Source organism: Hemitrygon akajei, chromosome 14 (genome assembly GCF_048418815.1).
Source record: "Hemitrygon akajei chromosome 14, sHemAka1.3, whole genome shotgun sequence".
Classification (NCBI taxonomy): Eukaryota; Metazoa; Chordata; class Chondrichthyes; order Myliobatiformes; family Dasyatidae; genus Hemitrygon; species Hemitrygon akajei.
The window spans coordinates 103,626,377-103,652,930 of NC_133137.1; the positions used below are offsets into that span (position 1 = coordinate 103,626,377).

A 26,554-nucleotide genomic window follows, 5' to 3' on the forward strand; every position below is an offset into this window, starting at 1 on the left:
CCAGGTACTTGTAATCCTCTACTATGTCCACACTGACCCCTTGGATGGAAACAAGGGTCACCAGTGCCCTAGCCCTCCTCAGGTCCACCACCAGTTCCTTAGTCTTTTTCACATTATGCAGTCTTTGTCTTAGAACTGTATGTGATGCATAAAGACCTGCACATCACCTGGGAACCTTCTCAGCACCTTGTGGAATTTTCTACTTTTGGCATCGGATTTCGGAGGTTTTCGTACGTTGGCTTTTCTAATGAGGGGTGCTCAGCCTTTATTACTATTCACTCAGTTGGGTGAATGAGGATAAGATTTGACCATGATGCTTCTTGCCGTAGCACGCTGTCATTCTCAGGTTCAAGTACATACAAACAATAGATCCTCAAGGCAAAGTAGGCTCGTCTTCAGAAGAGCCAGCCTGGAATAAACAAACTTCCATAGAATCTGGGGAAAAACTGGAAAATAACCAGTTGAAACAAAGTTTATTGGCTTAAATCTTTTTTATTGTAAAATGATCAGGTGAAAAACTTTTTATGAATGGAATGCAAACTAAGAAATTAAGTAATAAAAATGACATTTTTCCACTACAAATTTTTGCACTACTGACCTCTGTGTCAGTTGATGACAATTAAGTTTTAAATGGCTATATACGATAGAAAAATAACCATTTCTATAAGAAAATATCTTCTTCAATATTTGACAGAGATAGGCTACAAGTTGGCAGAGAAAGTGAGTTAGGCGAGCATCAGAATTTCCAAGATCTCATTATGTCAGACCATTTAAAAGTGGGTTCACACATGCATACACATACAAGGTATGTAGATTTACCTGTATTTATGTACAATGAATCATAGCAAATCAGCAGTGATTGGGCAGTAAAAGTGAGAACTGACAATCTGCTATCACCCATTTTGGTCTATCAGACAATAATAAAATCGCTCCTGATAAAGTGCACTTCACATTTCATGAGTAACAATAACCACTAACATTTTACCTTTTTGAGTAATTGAAGGTAACATAGATAAATAAGGTATTTTTTAAATGCAGGATGTATATAAATATCAGAGTGGGATGGTGGGCAAGCAGACCTACTTATCACTTGAAACTGTATCATCAAAGACTGATTTGCTAAGGACAGATCGTCTTGCCCAGCAACATGCAAGGAAACACATAGTTCCTCATTTTCAAGCCAAGCTTGGAAAACTCCAACCCTCACCCTGATTCAGCAAATTGGAATGGTAGGCAGTGAAATCTTTGCAATCAAAAGTGCACAGAGCAATTCCTGATTATAGTCATTCAAAATCTACTCACAGTTGGAGACAGCACTTTGATTTGTACAATTTTGGAAAAAATGTTTAGGGTTACAGGAGTTAGGTGGGAATGCAGAATAGATGTTACAGATAGATTAACCACATTTTTACTGAATGGTGAAATAGTGAAATAGAGCCATTGCAGAGTAATGTATTCTCTATAATTTATACATTCATATATATCAGCATATGTTCTCATTCAATTAGGCATCTGGAGTACCACTTCTTCCAGTGTGACACAAGAATGTCCATGGACTAGTTAACATCTACTACCCTCTGGATCTTGGACCAAACATGCCTTCAAGCTCACTGATTGTGAGTGTAGCTTGCTGGAGTCAGAGTAAGGCTGGGTAACAGCAGGAGCATTGTGAAGCAGAATTACATTCTGGTACAAATTGCCATTATTATTGGGAAGTCATAGGCAGCTGTAAGGAAAGTGTACACAAGTAAGTGTTTAGTGCGGGACTTTATGAGATTATCCTCTGCATCTGCCAGCTTCCAGTCCAATGAGAATAATCAGAGGTCAGCTCCTCATTACTGACAACTCACTAGCACAAAAATCACAACCAGAAGGTGGTGGCATACTGAGCCTAAGTAAACTGACCATGTTGGTTAAAAATTTCTTTACTATGATGTGTTCCTCTGAAATGTCCCTCGACAGGGCTGAATTCATTTAAAAATTCTTGGTGATTCACAGTTAATCATCAAAGACAAGTGGCATTAGCAACAGGATAGAATGAGAGCAACATTGTTTTGAATGACATGAAAATTATAAGAAGTTAAGATTGCCAGTTAACTAGAAAAGTAATGGATTAAAAGTAAAAAGGATGAAAAGTTCACTGGGGCAGTGACCTGTTTGAACAGGATTAAGACAGACGAATCCTTCATTTGCTACCCAGCAGGTACAATAATTACCACAAGCATGTATCTGAGGAACAGTCCAACATATATGCTATCTACAAACAAGGAGTATAGATGACAATATTATAAACGCTAGGGAAGCTTTAAAGGAGCAACTGTTGGCACTAATGTATATTAGACTGCATAGCCATCAAAGATCTCTGCTGCCAAGCAGTTTTGGGCACCTCAACTAACATTCCTCCTTCCTTTTGGAGAAATTAAATCTGATACTTTCCTGGATAAACCACCTAATAATCATTACTCAAATCTGATCAAAATTGCTTCATTATATTAATGAGTTTTAACAAATGATTTTAAGGTGTCCCTAATTTTTAAATGTTCAAAATGTGATAAACAGTAAAGTATATCTTTGTGAAATATGACACATCAGCACTAAACAAAAATGTGAACAGTTAAATTGGGCAGTGCTATTCAGTGGCACTGCAAACATTTTACAATGAAGTTTTAAAGGGAGAGCCCCATAAGAAATTTACTCATTATTCAGCTGGATGCAGTCAGTGAAGTGGATCATCAAGTTTAAATTAGTACTCTCCAAGAATGAAAATTCTTCATACAGACTGGAGCCTGGAACACTTTATTAAAGGGCATAACTAAAGGAGAGACATTGGATCTAAGAAGGAAATTGGATATGAATTCAAAGCAGTAGGGACAAGCAAAAGGATTGGCTTTATATTGTTCTAGGAAGCAGTCAGTTCACAAAGGCTGGAATGAATGGTCAAATCTTATTCTGGAATTTTCTATTTACAAAATGCAACTGAAGATAAAGTGTAAAAGCATAACTAAGTTTTTATCAAGATCAGTGAACAATCCTCGTCTACCAGAACACAAAACCATAGATGGATGCTACTTGCATTCCCAATCCTGAATGAATCAGAGACTGAGCTCTGAAAATGTCTTGAATAACTTCACCTTACTGGCCTGTTAGGAAAGTCTATTAACAATGTGGCCCATAAACTAGGGCATTAAAGTCAAGAGCCTCTTTTCAGTTCGTCATATACTGGGTTACTCTGATTACTTTGAGAATGGTATTAAACCACTTCTTACTGTTTCCACGATCTCATTCAGGCAATGAATTTGCCTGTAGTACCAGATTTTCATACTTCTAACTGTTCAGTAAAGTACCTTCGCTGGTTTCTACAAACGTATTTGAAATGACATGGGCATTTACTGAAATTCCCAGTAGAAGTCAGATGGTGCTGCTCCTTGTGTTGTTATTGCTTAAATAATTCCAATATACCCAAGGTTCAAAAATCTGAATCAGCATCCATTAACTCCGTATCTACCAAATTTGTTCTTGAATGCATAGGTGCAATAGCAGACCTTCTCCCCTGGGATGTGGGCACACTGGGGATATTTATTGCAGGGAGTCCTCTGAGATCCACGTTGGCAGAGGATCGGGTGACCGCACGATTGCATGGTCTCTGTGGAGGCCTGAATCGATCTCCATTAGAAAATCCCAGGCCACTCTGTAGTTTGTCCTCAAATGAAAGGGGATTTACAATCAAATTTAGCGGTGGATTCCCTCTGTGCCCTGAAGAGCTACTATGTGCTCCTCTGAAATGTCTCTCGTCATGGTCTCCAGGGCTGAATCCATACTCTATGAAAGCACCTGGTAACATATCCTGCACATTAGCTGGTTCTGCTACTTTAGAAACCAAGCTTCTTTGCCCAGTCAACTTGGGCAAGCGTGGAATGGTACTGGATGCTCTTTCGGTGCAGTAGCCCATGTCTTGTGGCTCCTCTGGAGAACCAAGAGGTCCAACACGTTTCTTCCTCCTCTTCTTCTTTTTCTTCTTCCCAGTTTTCTTCTGAAGTTCTGGGAGAATCTCAGCCTCAATAATCCAGAGGTCCTTCTTATTGTCATCTGGGGGAACTGAAATGGAACAAGACAGTGTCAAGCAGTATTTCCTGGCTCCTCCATCTCTCAGTTTCAAACTGGTATAACTCACAACTGAAATTGTACCCTTTACCATCAAAAACAAACAGTAAGACTCCTGACTTAATGATAACACAAAGTCATAGATGAAGAAGCTGATGATGACGATACTTCTGCACCAAAGTTATGGGGACAATAATTAGAACAAGGTTCCTTTGCTCTAAGTATGACTCCAACCAATGGAAAAGTTTTTTCCCTTTGACATCCAATAACTTCAACTTTATCCGGATAACCTGATGTCCCATCTGGTCCTATTAGATCCTGCCATGGAGTAACAAACAGTCACTCTCAACTCACTTCTCTGATTCAGCTCTCTATCCCATGTTTGGAACAAGGTGGTGATGAGGTCAAAAGCTGAATCATCATGACTAAACTCAAACTGAGCATACTTAGTTGGTTACTGAAAGAATAGGTGCTGCATGACAGCATTTTTTCCATCACCTTCCCAACTTCCCTCTGGAGTTCTGGGGTAATTGCAGCCTCTGACTGACGAGAGTAGTTTACTTGGATTGGACTAATTAGACTGATTTGATGTGCAATACTTTTAGTAAGCCGGAAATAATTGTTAGATAAATTCCAGTGTTGAAACAGAACCAGCACAAACTGATTTGAGGCCAACCACATTCCGGAGCACAAGTGTTCAGTATCACAGCTGAATAATATATGGCACCATAGCCTTTGTATCTCTCCCTCCATTTGCCACAAGCCACTAAAGTTTAAGCTGTTTTGATAAAATTGTACCAGAACTCAAAAGTTATGTAGGTTTATTAATTGACTTATCAAAGTGGCAAACTCACCTGGTGTCTCTGCTGAAGTGACAGAAATGTCCTGAGGTAAAATGGCTCCCCTTCGGGCCACCATCTTGGTTATGTGTTGAGCCCAAGCAGATGAAAGATCAGCAGATGGCTCATTCAGATCAAAGTTGATTCCAGCTAAAAACACAGGACAAGAGAAAATCTGGAGATGCTGGAAATCCGAGCAACACACACAATGCTGGAGCAACTTAGCATTCAGGAAAAGAGTACAGTCAATGTTTAGGGCCTGCTGAAGGGTTTCGGCCTGGAATGTTGACTGTACTCTTTTCCGTAGATGCTGCCTAACCTGCTGAGTTGCTCCAGCATTTTGTGCGTGTTGTTAAAAACACAGGATGTCTTTTAGATATTGATTAAGCTTGCTAATCCTCCCTTTCCCTCCTCTAATATGTCTTATGTGAAACTCCTGCCACCTGACCCTCGTAATGTTGTTACTTAGAATTAGGCACCCAGGAAGTTCTTTTTACTAACCTACTTTCTTCTATAGCAATTGTACAAATGTAAAACACCGTCCACAAGAGAAAGACTCTTTCTTTCTAATCCCTGTGTTTAAATGCATCAATAGTATAGCCCCTTACTGGAAGTTGGAGGCCGATTTGCTTTGAGGAGGGATAGAAGATTGCAGTGGAACACAGAAGTGCTTTTTGCTGTGGGATAGCAGATTGGAGGAGATAGTGTCAGATTGCCTGGGATGTGAGGATAGGGAAGCTAATTCCTGGTTAGGATGGTTAAACAAATAGGACAAAAGTAAGATTGGTAGTTGGAGTGAGGGTTGTTGAACTGGGAGTTGCAAGGGCAGGCAGATTCCTGTATTAGTAAAATGTCTCTTTGTACTCCACAGATGGATAATCAGAGGTAAATCTATTCAACTGAAATCAAAAAAATTTCATCAAAGCCAAGGCACTTAGCCAGGTAAACTTGTTCTGGCTTGTAGAATAGGATCCATGATTCTATCATTTTTTGAACTGGTTAATGAATGAAGCCTAGTCTAATTGGACTCTACTCAGCCTTGGCCTTCCTATTTAGCATGACTGCAGCCCCTAAGAATTATTTTTTAACAAGCACCAACAAATAGTCCTCTTTCAATTCCACTCTTCCCCTTTGTTCAGGACCAAGGGCAAATCATGCTTGACTAATCTATTGGAGTTTTTCGAGAATGTAACCAGGAAGTTAGACAAGGGAGATTCAGTGGATGTAGTGTACCTCGATTTTCAGAAGGCATTTGATAAGGTCCCACATAGGAGATTGGTGGGTAAAATCAGAGCTCATGGCATTGGGGGGAAGATATTGACATGGATAGAAAACTGGTTGGCAGATAGAAAGCAAAGGGTAACGGTGAATGGGTGTTTCTCGGAATGGCAGGTGGTGACTAGTGGGGTGCCACAGGGCTCGGTATTGGGACCACAGCTGTTTTATGATTTACATCAACGATTTCGATGAAGGCATTGAGAATAACATCAGCAAGTTTGCTGATGATACTAAGCTGGGTGGCAGTGTGACATGTGATGAGGATGTTAGAAGAATTCAGGGTGACTTGGATAGGCTGAGTGAGTGGGCATATACTTGGCAGATGACGTTTAATGTGAATAAGTGTGAGGTTATCCACTTTGGGAGTAAGAACAGGAAGGCAGATTATTATCTGAATGGTGTAGAGTTAGGTAAGGGAGAAATACAAAGAGATCTAGGAGTCCTTGTTCATCAGTCACTGAAGGTGAATGAGCAAGTGCAGCAGGCAGTGAAGAAGGCTAATGGAATGTTGGCCTTTATTACAAAGGGAATTGAGTACAAGAGCAAGGAAATCCTTCTGCATTTGTACAGGGCCCTGGTGAGACCACACCTGGAGTATTGTGTACAGTTTTGGTCTCCAGGGTTAAGGAAGGACATCCTGGCTGTAGAGGAAGTGCAGCGTAGATTCACAAGGTTAATTCCTGGGATGTCCGGACTGTTTTATGCAGAGAGGTTAGAGAGACTGGGCTTGTACACGCTGGAATTAAGGAGATTGAGAGGGAATCTGATTGCAACATATAAGATTATTAAAGGATTGGACAAGATAGAGGCAGGAAATATGTTCCAGATGCTGGGAGAGTCCAGTACCAGAGGGCATGGTTTGAGAATAAGGAGTAGGTCATTTAGGACAGAGTTAAGGAAAAACTTCTTCTCCCAGAGAGTTGTGGGGGTCTGGAATGCACTGCCTCGGAAGGCAGTGGAGGCCAATTCTCTGGATGCTTTCAAGAAGGAGCTAGATAGGTATCTTATGGATAGGGGAATCAAGGGATATGGGGACAAGGCAGGAACCGGGTATTGATAGTAGATGATCAGCCATGATCTCAGAATGGCGGTGCAGGCTCGAAGGGCCGAATGGTCTACTTCTGCACCTATTGTCTACTGTCTATTGACCCAAGATATTCCAACAAAGTTAAACAAAGTAACTTACAATTTAGTATACTGTATCCATTGTTCATAATGTGATTGCTCTAAAACAGGATTAAACGCAGATCACTGTTTAACCTCGGTCAGAATGCAAGTGTGATTGCCTGAGATTTTAATTCTCTGTCCTACTCCTGCATAGACTCACCTTGGCTTAATTTCTCAATGAAGATCAACAAAGGCTTAAGGAACTGCAGCTCCTCTTCTGATTCATTTCACCTGTCCTATCTTTTCAGACATATAGTCACACAGATCGCAGCTTTTACCAGCTATGGTAACAACTGTTGGTGACGTTTACAGTTTCTTATTTCAATTTTTCATTTCCTGTCTTGGGCCATGATCACCTCCCTTTGTTTTGTCCCTTATTCTTTTCCATCATTTAATTGCTCCCTTATTTCCTTCTTGGCACCAACCTCTCCCTTTACTATCTCCTCCCTCCCCAGCCCATTTCCAACCCATTTAAAATATTACCTGACAAAGGACTGTAATGCTTTAGAGTCCAACATTAACTCTAATGCTGCCTGAACCTACAGAGAACTTCCAGTTTAATTAGTCATCAATGGAACAAATCCATGTAGAATGAGTACTCACCCACTGGGCCTTCGTGAGAGACAGTCTGCATGCTGAATGACAGTTCTTTATCTGGGTTTTTCAGTAATTCCTTTCGCTTTGAGAAGGCTTTGGCAATCATTTTGCTCTTCTTGATTCGCTTTGGCTCATCATCACTTCGGCCAATAATTCTGAAAGTAATTTTATTTTTGAAAATGATTTAATTGTTTTAATTTTATTTACAGATTCAGCATAGTAACAGGCCCATTTGGCCCAACAAGTCTATGCCACTCAATTACACCTAAGTGATCAATTAACCTACTAAACTACATGCCTTTAGGATGTGGGAGGGAACTGGAGCACCCAGAGGAAAGCCACACGGTCACAGGAAGAATATACGGGCAGATGCGGGAATAAGAAGACATTCAACTCAGGTTGAAAAGGAGGCTAAGGAGAAGTGGGAAGGTGGAGTTGTTGAGAAAACTGCACTGACCAACAGCTGTCCTTATCAATAGTTCGTTTCGCTATAACTTGAGACATTATACCCAGTCTAAGCCATGTCACAGATCATTTCACATAACTTGCACCTTCAGAATCAGGATATCAAACCTTTAATCTTTTCTGTAAAACACAAAATGGTGGGAGCTTCTTGGCACTGGGAACTTTCACTTCTGTAGTGCAAAAGGAAAAGTTCCACTATGAGTTGATTAACAATCTTTATCAGATTGGGTGCATGGCCTTGATTTACTACGCCCTTGAGGTAATCATCATTCAGGAGGATGAACTCAATGGAAAGTAATATTGGTGAGGTCTAATAAAGAAGAAGGTGTAGTATCAGCTGCATGGTTTATTTAAAATCTTGCTAAAATATCCCTCCAGAAGAATTCATCATATCTTGGAGCCTCACTCCACTAATACGTTGATTGATAGGATTTAATTGAATTTGTATCTTCCTGACTTCATCATGGATTCTTCATAAAAGACCCTTCTTATTGTCTTTTATTTGGCACAGTCATGATTTCATCAATCCTATACAGAGTATCTGTAATACTCTATAAAATCTTTTCTAATACAGTACATGTCAAGCCAAACATGGTCCTAACCTGTGATAATGTCTCGTGTTTTATTAACTACCACAAAATTCTCATCGTATTTGATGGTATTTTCCTGAGTGCAATTATTTCCTGAGTGTAATTAATGCTGTCTGTTGTTTGTCTAAATCAATGAAAAAAATATCTTTGTCAGATTATTTCTTTCTCCCAGTCTCTCCCGTCTCCTCCAATTGAAATGGTTTAAAAATTGAAGCTTCCTGTCACGTACTCAACATGTTTTATTTTTACCTGCTTTCTTCCAACCATTCTGACAACCTGCGTTAAGGATATTAGCTGTTTTGTCAAGGGCTTCTCAAAATTAACAAACATCCTATTCAAAGCAACACACACCAAATACTGGAAGAACTCAAAAGGCCAGGAAGCATCTGTGGAAAAAAGTAAACAGTCAACGTTCCGGGCTGAGACCCTTTATCAGGACTGGAAAAGAAGAGAAGATGGTCGGGGGGGGGGAGGAAGAAGTACAAGGTGATAGGTGAAATCAGGAGGGGGAAGGATGAAGTAAAGAGCTGGGAAATTGATTGATAAAAAAAAACAAAGGGCTGGAAAAGGGGGATTCTGATAGAAGACCATGGAAGAAAGGGAAGAGAAGGAAAAGGGAAGAAACATCCTATTCAGACATCCATGTATATGACATTGTGCATGTTCCATTACTGAAATGAAATATTAAGAACAGGGTGCTCTGATTGTTTAACTAGTGAACAAAGCATCTATTCAGACCTCTAACGTTTGGCTGATTAATGGTGTTAGCATTAGAAAGTATAGAATATGGTGCTGTGGTTCATTTCTTCACATTATTAAGATCTTGATCTCACATAAGTAGTCACCAGGCAGTTAAATTATCAAGATGGGTTTCTCAGATTTGGTTGTATTCCTTGAGTGTGGATATTATTGGGTAATTTAAGTGAATGATTTAAATAATTAAATAAGTCAGCCAGCGAGACAAAGAGAAGCTATTCATTGTGGAGGGAACATCCAGATGCGGGTGTAACATTAAATTTTAAGCTAGGCTTTCATGGATGAGGTTAGAAACTACTTGTCAATATAAAAGGTGGCATAAATTTGGAACTCTCTACCCTGAAGGATGTTAAGGCTGGGGATCAAATGAAAGTTTTCAAACTGAGATAACTCATTCTTAGGCAAAAATGTTGAAGAATTATGGAAATCAGGAAAGAGCTGGAGATCAACGCTGATTTATTTGAATGTTGCATTTAAGGGGATCTTTTCAGAAATTGAAGAGCTTTTAGAAACAGAGGACACTTTGGGAATATTCATCTCCTTTCTTAGCAAAATTATTTATCCTTCAAGAGGGATAGCAGGGTAACCAGACATGATAAGAGCGCATTAAAGTTGCAATAAAATCACTTTTGCTTGCAGTAATTTTAACTTTTCCACCATCTTACAATGCCAAAGTGAATTCTCTTACCTTAGCCATGTCCTTTTCCAGATCAAGACTGTAGCTTTGGTCCATACCCAGGTGCTCATGGCGATACCTGTCCCAAACATGGCAAATATGTTTATCTTTTCCACCAGGAGACTGGGGCGATTCTTGATGCTACATTCAGGGATAGGCGTGTTGGTTTGCTCAGCAATGGAAACATTGGCTTCGCACCTGCGGAATTAAACAAAGTCAATCAAATATGAAAACTCCACCAAATGTGTGCGTTGAGCTACTATACGCACAAACATGCACACACATTTTACAAACAGGATAATAAATATTATCCAGACCACAGAGCACATATAGACAAAAATGCAACAATTATTATTCATACGTACCTCAATATATCTATGCCCAGCAATAGCCAGCTATAATATACAATGGTCCATTATGTCATATCTTATTTAATAACTCCAATGATATCTCTGTGAACTGAAAATTAGTGTTGAATTTTAGGAAGGAAGAGAATATACATTTGACTATCTCAAAGTGTTTAATGAACACAATGATGTCGTAGTCAGCATGGTTTCCTCAAGGGAACATCTTGCCTGACATATCTATTGGAATTCTTTGAAGAAATAAAAAGCAGGATAGACAAAGGAAAATCTGTTGATGTTGCGTACTTGGATTTTCAGAAGGCTTTTGACAAGGTGCCACACATGAGGCTGCTTGACAAGCTATGAAGCCATGGTATTACAGGAAAGATTCTAGCATGGATAAAGCAGTGGCTGGTTGGCAGGAGGCAAAGCGTGAGAATAAAGGGAGCTTTTTCTGGTTGACTGCCAGTGAGTAGGGGTGTTCCACAGAGCTCTGTGTTGGGACCAATTCTTTTTAGGTTATATGTCAATGATTTGGATGATGGAATTGATGGCTATGTTGCAAAGTTTGCAGATGATATGAAGATAGGTTGATGGGAAGGTAGTTTTAAGGAAATAGATAGGCTACAGAAGGCAAGATTAGGAGAATGGGCAAAGAAATGGCAGGTGGAATACAGTGTCAGGAAGTGTACGGTCATGCACTTTGGTAGAAGAAATGAAAGGGTTGACTATTTTCTAAATGCAGAGAAAATACAAAAATCTGAGGCACACAAGGATTTGGGAGTCCTTGTGCAGGATTCCCTGAAGGTTAATTTGCATGTTGAGTCTGTGGTGAGGAAGGCAAATGCGATGTTAACATTCACTTCAAGAGGACGAGAATATAAAACGAAGAATGTGATGTTGAGACTTTATGAAGCAGTGGTGAGAACTCACTTGGAATATTATGAGTGGTTTTGGATCCCTTATCTTAGAAAGGATATGTTGAAACTGGAAAGGGTTCAAAGGAGGTTCATGAAAATGATTCCAGAATTAAACGTCTTGACATATGAAGAGCATTTGATGGCTCTGGACCTGTGTTCACTGGAATTCAAAAGAATGAGGAGTGACCTAATTGAAAGCTATCAATGGTGAAAGGCCTTTACAGAGTGGATGTGGAGAAGATGTTTCCTATGGGGGTAGTGTCTAAGACCAGAGGACACAATCTCAGAATAAAGGTCCTTTTAGAATGGAGATGAGGAGGAATTTCTTTAGACAGAAGTAGTGAATCTATTGAATTCATTGCCACAAGCAGCTGTGGAGGCCAAATTTCTTAAGACAGAGGTTGATAGATTCTTGATTGGTCAGGAGATGAAGGGATGCGGGGGGAAAGCAGGAGATTGTGGTTGAGAGGAAAAATGGATCAGCCATGATAAAATGGCAGAGCAAAGTTGATGGGCCAAATGGCGTAAATCTGCTCCTATATCTTAGGTCTTATGGTCTAAACGTGCCAGTCAATTTTCACACAATTAGGACTCACAGTCAGCTTTGAAATAATTGATTAACCTGCCTTTAGTGATCTTTACCAGAGGTAAATACTTGTCAGGGCACCCCTGCTTTTCAAATAGTTTACATGCAGTGGCTGGATTTTACCACCTCAAATGTAAGACTGTAATTCTTACGCCTTGTCTTCATGCTCAAGTGTCAGCCTAGATTGTGCTCAGATCTCTAAAGGAAACCTGAAACCACAACCTGCTACCCACTGAGTTCAACACTGATAATTGGAGTGTAAATTATATTTAGATTTAAGGAGCTCCAGTTCTATTCCTTCCTTGCTGCTTCTTGATATCATTCTCCAGTAAACAGAATAGTCGGAAACAGCATGAACCTATGAAACACAATTCCTAGTACAGGTAGCGCACAGGAAGATTCTACGTGCCTCACTGAGTCTGTGTCTGCAAGCCAAGATGAATTCAAACCAATGTTGAAAAATGCTACGCAAACTCCTAAATTTTACTATGTTTAAGATCAATCTGTTCACTATTAAAGTTAAATGAAAGTTTTCCTAGATCAGAAATTTTCAAAAGATGCAGGGAATCTTCCTTTGGTCAACATCTTCTGGATAGATCATGAAACCATGTAGTTCACTTCTTTTATGTCCTTTATAGAAACATAGAAAACCTACAGCACAATACAGGCCCTTCAGCCCACAAAGTTGTGTCAAACATGTCCCTACATTAGAGATTACTAGGCTTACCCATAGCCCTCTATTTTTCTAAGCTCCATGTACCTATCCAAAAGTCTCTTAAAAGACCCTATCGTATCTGCCTTCACCACCGTTGCCGGCAGCCCATTCCACACACTCACCACTCTCTGCATTAAAAACTTACCCCTGACATCTCCTCTGTACCTACTCCCCAGCATATTAAACCTGTGCCCTCTTGTGGCAAATATTTCAGCCCTGGGAAAAAGACTCTGACTATCCACCGATCAATGCCTCTCATCATCTCGTACGTTTGTTTTTTGTGTTGCATGTTGGACTGCTGCGTGCCAATGTCCAATTCCAATGTGCTGATTAAACCTTCCATTGTTCATCTATTAATGCAATGAAGGAGACTGAAACATTGAGCTGAATGTGGAAGATGAGCCCCAGCAGCCTGCCTTTTTAATCACTGGGGAATCGCTCTGCTACCGGAGAGGGGAGACTGCCTTTATATCACTGGGGGATCACTCTGCTACCGGAGAGGGGAGACTGCCTTTATATCACAGGGGGATCGCTCTGCTACCGGAGAAGGGAGACTGCCTTTATATCACTGGGGGATCGCTCTGCTGGCAGAGAGGGGAGACTGCCTTTATATCACTGGGGGATCGCTCTGCTATTGGAGAGGGGAGACTGCGTTTATATCACTGGGGGATCGCTCTGCTATTGGAGAGGGGAGACTGCCTTTATATCACTGGGGGATCGCTCTGCTACCGGAGAGAGGAGACTGCTTTTATATCACTGGGGGATCGCTCTGCTACCGGAGAAGGGAGACTGCCTTTATATCACTGGGGGATCGCTCTGCTACCGGAGAAGGGAGACTGCCTTTATATCACTGGGGGATCGCTCTGCTATTGGAGAGGGGAGACTGTCTTTATATCACTGGGGGATTGCTCTGCTACCGGAGAGGGGAGACTGCCTTTATATCACTGGGGGATCGCTCTGCTATTGGAGAGGGGAGACTGCCTTTATATCACTGGGGGATCACTCTGCTATTGGAGAGGGGAGACTGCCTTTATATCACTGGGGGATCGCTCTGCTATTGGAGAGGGGAGACTGCCTTTATATCACTGGGGGATCGCTCTGCTACCGGAGAGGGGAGACTGCCTTTATATCACTGGGGGATCGCTCTGCTACCGGAGAGGGGAGACTGCCTTTATATCACTGGGGGATCGCTCTGTTATTGGAGAGGGGAGACTGCGTTTATATCACTGGGGGATCGCTCTGCTACCGGAGAGGGGAGACTGCCTTTTGATCGCTGGGGGATCGCTCTGCTACCGGAGAGGGGAGACTGTCTTTATATCACTGGGGGATCGCTCTGCTATTGGAGAGGGGAGACTGCCTTTTGATCGCTGGGGGATCGCTCTGCTATTGGAGAGGGGAGACTGCCTTTTGATCGCTGGGGGATCGCTCTGCTACCGGAGAGGGGAGACTGCCTTTTGATCGCTGGGGGATCGCTCTGCTGGCAGAGAGGGGAGACTGCCTTTTGATCGCTGGGGGATCGCTCTGCTACCGGAGAGGGGAGACTGCCTTTTGATCGCTGGGGGATCGCTCTGCTACCGGAGAGGGGAGACTGCCTTTTGATCGCTGGGGGATCGCTCTGCTGGCAGAGAGGGGAGACTGCCTTTATATCACTGGGGGATCGCTCTGCTATTGGAGAGGGGAGACTGCGTTTATATCACTGCAGGGATCGCTCTGCTATTGGAGAGGGGAGACTGCGTTTATATCACTGGGGGATCGCTCTGCTACCGGAGAGGGGAGACTGTCTTTATATCACTGGGGGATCGCTCTGCTATTGGAGAGGGGAGACTGCCTTTATATCACTGGGGGATCGCTCTGCTACCGGAGAGGGGAGACTGCCTTTTGATCGCTGGGGGATCGCTCTGCTGGCAGAGAGGGGAGACTGCCTTTTGATCGCTGGGGGATCGCTCTGCTATTGGAGAGGGGAGACTGCCTTTTGATCGCTGGGGGATCGCTCTGCTACCGGAGAAGAGAGACTGCCTTTTGATCGCTGGGGGATCGCTCTGCTACCGGAGAGGGGAGACTGCCTTTTGATCGCTGGGGGATCGCTCTGCTACCGGAGAGGGGAGACTGCCTTTATATCACTGGGGGATCGCTCTGCTACCGGAGAAGGGAGACTGCCTTTATATCACTGGGGGATCGCTCTGCTATTGGAGAGGGGAGACTGTCTTTATATCACTGGGGGATTGCTCTGCTACCGGAGAGGGGAGACTGCCTTTATATCACTGGGGGATCGCTCTGCTATTGGAGAGGGGAGACTGCCTTTATATCACTGGGGGATCACTCTGCTATTGGAGAGGGGAGACTGCCTTTATATCACTGGGGGATCGCTCTGCTATTGGAGAGGGGAGACTGCCTTTATATCACTGGGGGATCGCTCTGCTACCGGAGAGGGGAGACTGCCTTTATATCACTGGGGGATCGCTCTGCTACCGGAGAGGGGAGACTGCCTTTATATCACTGGGGGATCGCTCTGTTATTGGAGAGGGGAGACTGCGTTTATATCACTGGGGGATCGCTCTGCTACCGGAGAGGGGAGACTGCCTTTTGATCGCTGGGGGATCGCTCTGCTACCGGAGAGGGGAGACTGTCTTTATATCACTGGGGGATCGCTCTGCTATTGGAGAGGGGAGACTGCCTTTTGATCGCTGGGGGATCGCTCTGCTATTGGAGAGGGGAGACTGCCTTTTGATCGCTGGGGGATCGCTCTGCTACCGGAGAGGGGAGACTGCCTTTTGATCGCTGGGGGATCGCTCTGCTGGCAGAGAGGGGAGACTGCCTTTTGATCGCTGGGGGATCGCTCTGCTACCGGAGAGGGGAGACTGCCTTTTGATCGCTGGGGGATCGCTCTGCTACCGGAGAGGGGAGACTGCCTTTTGATCGCTGGGGGATCGCTCTGCTGGCAGAGAGGGGAGACTGCCTTTATATCACTGGGGGATCGCTCTGCTATTGGAGAGGGGAGACTGCGTTTATATCACTGCAGGGATCGCTCTGCTATTGGAGAGGGGAGACTGCGTTTATATCACTGGGGGATCGCTCTGCTACCGGAGAGGGGAGACTGTCTTTATATCACTGGGGGATCGCTCTGCTATTGGAGAGGGGAGACTGCCTTTATATCACTGGGGGATCGCTCTGCTACCGGAGAGGGGAGACTGCCTTTTGATCGCTGGGGGATCGCTCTGCTGGCAGAGAGGGGAGACTGCCTTTTGATCGCTGGGGGATCGCTCTGCTATTGGAGAGGGGAGACTGCCTTTTGATCGCTGGGGGATCGCTCTGCTACCGGAGAAGAGAGACTGCCTTTTGATCGCTGGGGGATCGCTCTGCTACCGGAGAGGGGAGACTGCCTTTTGATCGCTGGGGGATCGCTCTGCTACCGGAGAGGGGAGACTGCCTTTATATCACTGGGGGATCGCTCTGCTATTGGAGAGGGGAGACTGCCTTTATATCACTGGGGGGATCGCTCTGCTATTGGAGAGGGGAGACTGCCTTTATATCACTGGGGGATTGCTCTGCTACCGGAGAGAGGAGACTGCGTTTATATCACTGGGGGATCACTCTGCTACCGGAGAAGGGAGACTGCCTTTATATCACTGGGGGATCACTCTGCTATTGGAGAGGGGAGACTGCGTTTATATCACTGGGGGATCACTCTGCTACCGGAGAAGGGAGACTGCCTTTATATCACTGGGGGATCACTCTGCTATTGGAGAGGGGAGACTGCCTTTATATCACTGGGGGATCGCTCTGCTACCGGAGAGGGGAGACTGCCTTTTGATCGCTGGGGGATCGCTCTGCTACCGGAGAGGGGAGACTGCCTTTTGATCGCTGGGGGATCGCTCTGCTGGCAGAGAGGGGAGACTGCCTTTATATCACTGGGGGATCGCTCTGCTATTGGAGAGGGGAGACTGCGTTTATATCACTGGGGGATCGCTCTGCTACCGGAGAGGGGAGACTGTCTTTATATCACTGGGGGATCGCTCTGCTATTGGAGAGGGGAGACTGCGTTTATATCACTGGGGGATCGCTCTGCTATTGGAGAGGGGAGACTGCGTTTATATCACTGGGGGATCGCTCTGCTACCGGAGAGGGGAGACTGTCTTTATATCACTGGGGGATCACTCTGCTACCGGAGAAGGGAGACTGCCTTTATATCACTGGGGGATCACTCTGCTATTGGAGAGGGGAGACTGCCTTTATATCACTGGGGGATCGCTCTGCTACCGGAGAGGGGAGACTGCCTTTATATCACTGGGGGATCGCTCTGTTATTGGAGAGGGGAGACTGCCTTTATATCACTGGGGGATCGCTCTGCTACCGGAGAGGGGAGACTGTCTTTATATCACAGGGAGTTCGCTCTGCTATTGGAGAGGGGAGACTGCCTTTTGATCGCTGGGGGATCGCTCTGCTGGCAGAGAGGGGAGACTGCCTTTTGATCGCTGGGGGATCGCTCTGCTACCGGAGAGGGGAGACTGCCTTTTGATCGCTGGGGGATCGCTCTGCTACCGGAGAGGGGAGACTGCCTTTTGATCGCTGGGGGATCGCTCTGCTGGCAGAGAGGGGAGACTGCCTTTATATCACTGGGGGATCGCTCTGCTATTGGAGAGGGGAGACTGCGTTTATATCACTGGGGGGATCGCTCTGCTATTGGAGAGGGGAGACTGCCTTTATATCACTGGGGGATCGCTCTGCTATTGGAGAGGGGAGACTGTCTTTATATCACTGGGGGATCGCTCTGCTATTGGAGAAGGGAGACTGCCTTTATATCACTGGGGGATCACTCTGCTACCGGAGAAGGGAGACAGCCTTTATATCACTGGGGGATCACTCTGCTATTGGAGAGGGGAGACTGCCTTTATATCACTGGGGGATCGCTCTGCTATTGGAGAGGGGAGACTGCCTTTTGATCGCTGGGGGATCGCTCTGCTACCGGAGAGGGGAGACTGCCTTTTGATCGCTGGGGGATCGCTCTGCTATTGGAGAGGGGAGACTGCCTTTATATCACTGGGGGATCGCTCTGCTACTGGAGAGGGGAGACTGCCTTTTGATCGCTGGGGGATCGCTCTGCTACCGGAGAGGGGAGACTGCCTTTTGATCGCTGGGGGATCGCACTGCTACCGGAGAGGGGAGACTGCCTTTTGATCGCTGGGGGATCGCTCTGCTGGCAGAGAGGGGAGACTGCCTTTATATCACTGGGGGATCGCTCTGCTACCGGAGAGGGGAGACTGCCTTTATATCACTGGGGGATCGCTCTGCTACCGGAGAGGGGAGACTGCCTTTTGATCGCTGGGGGATCACTCTGCTGGCAGAGAGGGGAGACTGCCTTTATATCACTGGGGGATCGCTCTGCTACCGGAGAGGGGAGACTGCGTTTATATCACTGGGGGATCGCTCTGCTATTGGAGAGGGGAGACTGCGTTTATATCACTGGGGGATCGCTCTGCTACCGGAGAGGGGAGACTGCCTTTTGATCGCTGGGGGATCGCTCTGCTACCGGAGAGGGGAGACTGCCTTTTGATCGCTGGGGGATCGCTCTGCTGGCAGAGAGGGGAGACTGCCTTTATATCACTGGGGGATCGCTCTGCTACCGGAGAGGGGAGACTGCCTTTATATCACTGGGGGATCGCTCTGCTACCGGAGAGGGGAGACTGCCTTTTGATCGCTGGGGGATCACTCTGCTGGCAGAGAGGGGAGACTGCCTTTATATCACTGGGGGATCGCTCTGCTACCGGAGAGGGGAGACTGCTTTTATATCACTGGGGGATCGCTCTGCTACCGGAGAGGGGAGACTGCCTTTTGATCGCTGGGGGATCGCTCTGCTACCGGAGAGGGGAGACTGCCTTTTGATCGCTGGGGGATCGCTCTGCTGGCAGAGAGGGGAGACTGCCTTTATATCACTGGGGGATCGCTCTGCTATTGGAGAGGGGAGACTGCGTTTATATCACTGGGGGATCGCTCTGCTACCGGAGAGGGGAGACTGTCTTTATATCACTGGGGGATCGCTCTGCTATTGGAGAGGGGAGACTGCGTTTATATCACTGGGGGATCGCTCTGCTATTGGAGAGGGGAGACTGCGTTTATATCACTGGGGGATCGCTCTGCTACCGGAGAGGGGAGACTGTCTTTATATCACTGGGGGATCGCTCTGCTATTGGAGAGGGGAGACTGCCTTTATATCACTGGAGGATCGCTCTGCTACCGGAGAAGGGAGACTGCCTTTATATCACTGGGGGATCGCTCTGCTACCGGAGAGGGGAGACTGCCTTTTGATCGCTGGGGGATCGCTCTGCTACCGGAGAGGGGAGACTGCCTTTTGATCGCTGGGGGATCGCTCTGCTGGCAGAGAGGGGAGACTGCCTTTATATCACTGGGGGATTGCTCTGCTATTGGAGAGGGGAGACTGCCTTTATATCACTGGGGGATCGCTCTGCTACCGGAGAGGGGAGACTGCCTTTATATCACTGGGGGATTGCTCTGCTACTGGAGAGGGGAGACTGCCTTTTGATCGCTGGGAGATCGCTCTGCTATTGGAGAGGGGAGACTGCGTTTATATCACTGGGGAAACGCTCTGCTATTGGAGAGGGGAGACTGCCTTTTGATCGCTGGGAGATCGCTCTGCTATGGAGAGGGGAGACTGCCTTTTGATCGCTGGGAGATCGCTCTGCTATTGGAGAGGGGAGACTGCCTTTTGATCGCTGGGGGATCACTCACTGCTGGAGGGAGAGAGGCCAGCTGCATTGCCCTGAGAATGCTATCCAGGTTTTATGATCTTTGGATATAGATTTGGACTGTAGACTTTTTTTTCTCTTATAGTTTTTTATATTGTGTTTTTCACCTGATCTTTCTCGGTTTTTTTGTGTAAGGAAGGTTGACGTCCCTGTTCCACTTTTTCTTTGTGCCACGAGGAGGGATTTGGGGTTGCTGATTGTGTTGCTGTTCTTTTCTTTCTTGGTTTTTTGGCTATCTGGAGAGAAGAATTTCAGAGCTGGTAATAAATTATCTTTAAACCTTTGAAATGTGGCATTCTAATGAGGAGTTTCAGCACTCCTTTGACTTAAACAGGAGATTAATGTCCCAAATTCACTGTAAGTCTTCACTGAGTAGATAACTAGTAGCTAAAGAGTAACGCCTTACAGGGTAGGAGGTGAACGGGTTACTTACAGAACAAAATCACGGAAACTCCTCTCCCAATCAGCCTGGTTAAAGAAGTCGTAAAAATGGCAGCCAAATGTGATGAAGACAAAGCCAAATGCCAAGAAGCCAAAAATACCTGAAAAATAAAATTCATCGTTTAAACATCACAGTTTTACATCTGCACAAAGCTAGAATGATTCAAACACTTCCCCTCCACATGTAAACACCCTCACAAACATATACATGCACACAGACATCAAAAACTGCAGCCGATCTCATTTCATGGCAATAAGCTTGAGTTCTTTCACCTACAGATAGAATCACCTTTTGTTGCTTCCATTTACCTGCAACAGTGCAGACCGAGAAAACGAACTTGGTGGGGAATTTTATTTTAACATTACGAGAAATGACCTCAAGTCAACCTTTGTAATCTTCGAAAATATGGATAAGAGCAATTCAGGTGTTTTCTCCCATGTTATAAATGGAGAGTGTGTTAGTCGCATAGAAAGGGGTTTCAAAAAGGAATCATGGAATAATAACTTGTGCTAATGATGAGGAAATAGAAGTTGTGTCTACTGCTATATTAAATATCTTCCAGTAAAGATTACCTATAATAGTTACTTTCCATTCTTATGATTAAACCCACTGCAAAATTGATTTAGTCAGTTATATTCTCCAGCTCTTTTCCCATAGCCCTAAATGTTTTTTTCTTCAAGGATCCAACAAATTCTCTTTTGCAAGCAACAGCTGAATCTGCATGCACAATACATCAGTGAATTTCAGTTCATGAGTACTCAATGTGTGAAGAAGTTATTACCTCAGTCACCTGTCGTATCTATCCCAAACACTGATGTCTTTGTCCTTTTATTGCTTCTGTTTCCCTTTTATCTCTGTCTCTGGTCTATCCATGTAGCTGAAGTCCATTATGGTTCATAGCTTTCCCAAGGGGAAATGACTAGAATTGGACACGATTTCTGAGATGTGGCCAAATCAATATTTTACAGAGGTTTGACATAATTTATTTTGCTCTCTAGGGCTCCACATACCTAGCAGAGAAACCAGAGGCTTTCTAACTGCAACTCTGTAAGGTATAGAGTTGAGATCTTACGCTGACCAATTCTTACCGAGACGAAGCATCGTTTCATTAATTTTACTGGCTGCTTTCTCACTCAGGAGCCCAGGGTGGTTACTCTTTATTGAGAACAAGGTCATGACACCTGTAAAAGAAATAGTGGAAGCTGAAATAAGCCAGTGACCAATTTAAAAATGAAACATTCTGTAAATCAAAAGAAAATCAGGATCTTTGTGCAAAGAGAACTAAGAACCTAACACTCCGTTCCTCCTAGAGCAGTTGTTGAGGGTGGACCATAGGGTTAAATGTGGGTGGGGGGGGGGGGGGCTCTCCTCTAAGATGTTCAGAAGTAATCACTTAGTAATTGGGTGCCATGGTAACGTAGCATTTAGAGTTGAGAGTTCATTTCCAAAACCATCTGTAAGAATTTTACATCGTCCCTGTGACCACGTGGGTTTCCTCCATGTGCTCCAGTTTCCTCCTACATTCCAAAGATGTACTGGTTAGTAGGGTAATTAGTCATTGTACATTGTCCTGTGACTAGGCTAGGGTTAGATAGGTAGATTGCTGGGTGGTGCAGTTCATTGGGCCAGAAGGGCCTGTTCCACACTGTATCCCTAAATAAAGTAAAATAAAATAAAACTATTTGTCTAAAACCTGAAGGATTACAGAACTAAGGTAGGCAGATGGAGTTAAGATCAACCATGATCTAACTGAGTGGTAGAATTAGCTTGAGGGATTGAATGGTTTCAGTTCTGTTTCCATCTGTGGAAAAACACATTTTTCAAACTAGCCATATTTCAGAACTGAGAGTGAAGATCTCCTTATAAGGACTTTGTCAGTGTAAAGAGAAAAGGGGAAAAAGCTTTTAACTCGTCGTCAATATTTTTGCTAGGGATTGGAACTTTTCTCCCAGGCAGAATTTGCAGTATGATGGATAAGCAATGGATACCCAGAACCCTTCCTATCAGGCCAGAGATGCTGAACTCACCTGAGATTACAAGGCAGAGATTGACAGGAATTTGTTGGGAGAGTGTGTCAAGGGCTACACAGCCACTGTGGCTAAATAGCATTGTAAACAAGCAAGCTATGATTTAACTGATTGGTGGAACTGGTTTTGCTTTTGAGAACTGGGCGTTGCTGGCAAGGCCAACGCTAACTGCACTTCATTAACTGTCCTTAAGAAAATGGTGGTGGACCAACTTCTCAAAATGCTTAAGTCCTTAGTGTTGTAGTTTTATACACCACACAAACTAGGCCCTTCAGCCCAACGGGTGAATATGTGCACACAGAGCTTACAGAAAGGGATTTCATACATTTCCACATCAGGATGGTGTGCAACATGGAAGGGAACCTGTGGGTGGTGGTGTTGCAATGGACCTGGTGCCCTTTTCCTTCTTGATGGTAGAGATTAGGTTTGAAAGGTGCAGTCAGGGTGACGCAGGTGAGTAACTGCAGTGCATTCTGTAGACGGTACACACTGAAGCCACCAGGCTTGACTGATGTGAGAAACAAATGCATAGGATGGAGGACTGGATATTGATGAGTTGGCTGCTTTATCCTGGATGGAGGTGATGCAACTGTATTCATTCATTCAAATATACAGCATGGCATTTTGTTCCTGATGTAGATGGTGGAGAGGCCTTGGGAGTTACCTAGCTCTCAACTGTCTTTGTAGCCAGGGTATTTATATACCTGATCCTTTTGAGCTTTTGGCCCTCAGGATGCTTATAGTCATGGCTTTGGCAATGGTAATGCCATTGAAATTAGTCACTGCCTTGCATTTTTGTGGCACAAATGATGCCACTTATCAGTCCATCCCTAAATATTATGTAGGTCTTGCTGCATGAGGTCTGGCCAAGGAATTATCATCTGCTGGGGATTTGCTAATGTCTGAAATTGGGTCAAAATACAACTGCAAAAACTTAGTTGCAAGAGTGGGATCTGACTGAAGATGGACAGAGAGCTCCGACTGCTGCTATACTGCATCCTTAAGGCACTTTAAATAAGGAGCATCATGAAATTGGTTTGAATTAATTTTGGATTTTATTCTTTGTATGACAGATCCATGCTACATACCTCTAATAAGAAAATAGCCGCCAACCAGCAAAACCAGTCCAATTGGAGCCAGGACAAATCCTGCCCGGAAGTGATAATCCTTATATCCAACAAAGCAGATCCCACTGACAGAGTCTCCATCCACCTATGGAACAAGACCAAACCAAATTATGGGGATTGGACAGGGTAAATGTAAGCTGGTTTTTACCACTGAGGCTGGGTGAGGCTAGAACTAAAGGTCATGGGTTATGGGTGAAAGATGAAATATTTAAGAGGATCTTCTTCACTCAGAGAATGGTGCAAGTGCGGAACGAGCTGCCAGCGGAAGTGGTGGATGTGGGTTTGACTGCAAGATTTAAGAGAAGTTTGGATAAGTACATGGTTGGGAAGGGGTATGGAGGGCAATGGCCCAGATGTAGGTTGATGGGACTAGGCAGAGTAACAGCTTGGCACAGGTTACACAGGCCAGATAGTCTGTTTCTGTGCTGCCGTGCTCTATGATTCAGTCAATTTTACTGCAATGTCATTTAGGTATGGATATTCTAGGGGTGCAGACTCAGACCATGAACATGTCAAGGATCTAATTGTGACACACATTAAAGAGTAAATACTAAACCCAGCGAGGATTAATCCAAGTCATCATTATCAACTCCGCAGCATCCTTTTTCAATCTAATACGTATTTAATTATCTGTTTAGTATCAGTTCAAATGAAGAATCTTGGCGTTAGAGCCAAGTAAATTTACATTTTGTATTTGATCAGTTGTCAAGGGTAGGTTCAGAAAATAATCAAAAATGTCAATGGATTACAAGCTATTATCGCTATGAAGATGTTCTATAGGTCAGTTGTGGAGAGCGCCCTCTTCTTTGTGGTGGCGTGTTGGGGAGGCAGCATTAAGAAGAGGGACGCCTCACGTCTTAATAAGCTGGTAAGGAAGGCGGGCTCTGTCGTGGGCAAAGTACTGGAGAGTATAACATCGGTAGCAGAGCGAAGGGCGCTGAGTAGGCTTCGGTCAATTATGGAAAACCCTGAACATCCTCTACACAGCACCATCCAGAGACAGAGAAGCAGTTTCAGCGACAGGTTGCTATTGATGCAATGCTCCTCAGACAGGATGAAGAGATCAATACTCCCCAATGCCATTCGGCTTTACAATTCAACCGCCAGGAGTAAGATATGTTAAAGTGCTGGGGTTAGGACTCAATGTATTTAAGTAAACTACTTAAGAACTTTTTAAAAGCTATTATTAATGCTTTTTGAGAGGGTGATTTTAGATGCATATCATATTTTTACTAAGTTAAGTATTGTATGTAATTAGTTTTCCTACAATAAGTGTATGGGACATTGGAAAAAATGCTGAATTTCCCCATGGGGATGAATAAAGTATCTATCTATCTATCTAAAGATCTGGAGCACTGGGAAGGTAAGTTACAACCATACCAATCCCCAAACAAACATCAATCTGAGTAACTGAGTAGGGATTTGAAAGCATTTTGGTGTCCTTGGAGGGAATGCAATGCAAATTCACCAAAATTATACCTTTACTCTTGGTTTAAATTATGAGGAAAGATCACACAAATTGTTGTATGCCCAGAAATCTGGAAGGTTAAGCAGTGATTTGATGATAATTTTCTAGATGTTGAGGGAACTGAAAAGAGTAAATAGAGAAAAACAGTATTTTTGCTCGTTAGGTTGCCAAAACCAGGGGACAGTGTTAAATTTTGTAACACCAAAACCTAATCAAGAGCAAAAACACAGGAGGCGTGTCTACTTAGTTTTTACTTTTTTACTTTATTAGGCATGAACATATATAACTTGGTGGCATGACAACGTATGCCAATAACAAGGTGGCCTACAGGGAAGAAATCATCTCTCTGACACAGTGGTATCAAGAAAACAACCTCTCCCTCAATGTTGCAAGAACAAAGGAACTGGTTGTGGATTACAGGAGGAATGGGGATGGGCTAACCCCTATTGACATCAATGGACCTGGAGTTGAGAAGGTAAACAGCTTCAAGTTCCTCAGCATTCATATCACTGAGGACCTCGTGGTCTGTGCACTCTAGCTGTGTGGTGAGAAAGGCACTACATCACCTCTTTCACCTCAGATGGTTGAGTAAGTTTGGTATGGGCCCCCAAATCCTAAGAACTTTCTACAGGGGCTCAATTGAGAGCATCCTGACTGACTGCATCACTGCCTGGCATGGGAACTGTACCTCCCTTAATCACAGGACTCTGCGGAGAGTGGTGCGGACAGCCCAGCGCATCTGAAGTTGTGAACTTCCCATGATTCGGGGCATTTACAAGAACAGGTATGTAAAAAGGGCCTGTAGGATCACTGGGGACTCAAATCATCCCAACCACAGTCTATTCCAGTTGCTACCATCCGATAAGCCGTACTGCAGCATAAAAGCCAGGACCAACAGGCTCCAGGACAGCTTCTTCCACCAGGCCATCAGACTGATGAACTCACGCTGACTTGAGTGTACTCTATATTACATTGACTGCTCTATTTATTATAAATTACTATGATTGTACATTGCACATTTAGATGGATTTGTAACATAGATTTTTACTCCTCGTATGTGAAGGATGTAAGAAATAAAGTCAATTCAATTCATTCATGTAGTTCATACATATCACCCATAATGAATCACGTAAACAAGCAAAGAATGCTTAAGCAGACAATATATTTACAATATTACTGAAATTATGGCCTTAAAAAAAACTAGAGCCTAATTTTTAAGAAGTGAAGTTAAGATACTCTGGATCTTTATACAGATGATGGTATAAATTTGGTGTTTCTCTACAAATAGTATTTGATGCAGAGTCAATTGCCAATTTTAATCTAAGACTAAAAGACACTGATACCAATAAAGTATTAAGGAACATGGAGAAAAATAGGTATGTGGAAGTACATAACAGATTAGCCATGATTTTATTGAATGAACCTCCAAGTGGACCACGACCTTGTCAAAGGGTTTGGAGGCTTGTGTGTCTAAATGACCCAGAGAGCTATGTTGGCTAGCATCAGGGCCTGTGCTTTGACTCTTGGTAGGGTCATCCACGCCAAATAGGTCAAAGGGTAGAGGTCAGACTAAGAGTAGTCCACCAGTCCTCCAGCTTTCGGGGTTCAGCTCAGGGTTAAAAACCCTGCCTGGTCAAAAAAAAATATTTTTGTGGAAACAGCAATGAAGGATCCTTCTATATCTGTGTGCAATGG

The 26,554-nt window shown here is 44.1% G+C and overlaps 1 protein-coding gene across 1 annotated transcript in view; it reads right to left on the reverse strand.

Moving 5' to 3' along the window:
- Positions 1-472: 472 nt before the first annotated feature.
- smo (smoothened, frizzled class receptor) overlaps positions 473-26,554 on the reverse strand; it is a 57,558-nt gene continuing 31,476 nt past the window's right edge. Inside the window, exons 6-12 of the mRNA XM_073066840.1 lie at positions 23,353-23,476; positions 21,326-21,418; positions 20,229-20,337; positions 10,482-10,667; positions 7,989-8,137; positions 4,956-5,090; positions 473-4,095 (exon numbers count right to left, since the gene is read on the reverse strand). Coding sequence (XP_072922941.1) covers positions 3,467-4,095; positions 4,956-5,090; positions 7,989-8,137; positions 10,482-10,667; positions 20,229-20,337; positions 21,326-21,418; positions 23,353-23,476 — 1,425 coding nt within the window. The 3' untranslated portion in view covers positions 473-3,466. The remainder of the gene's footprint in view (positions 4,096-4,955; positions 5,091-7,988; positions 8,138-10,481; positions 10,668-20,228; positions 20,338-21,325; positions 21,419-23,352; positions 23,477-26,554) is intronic.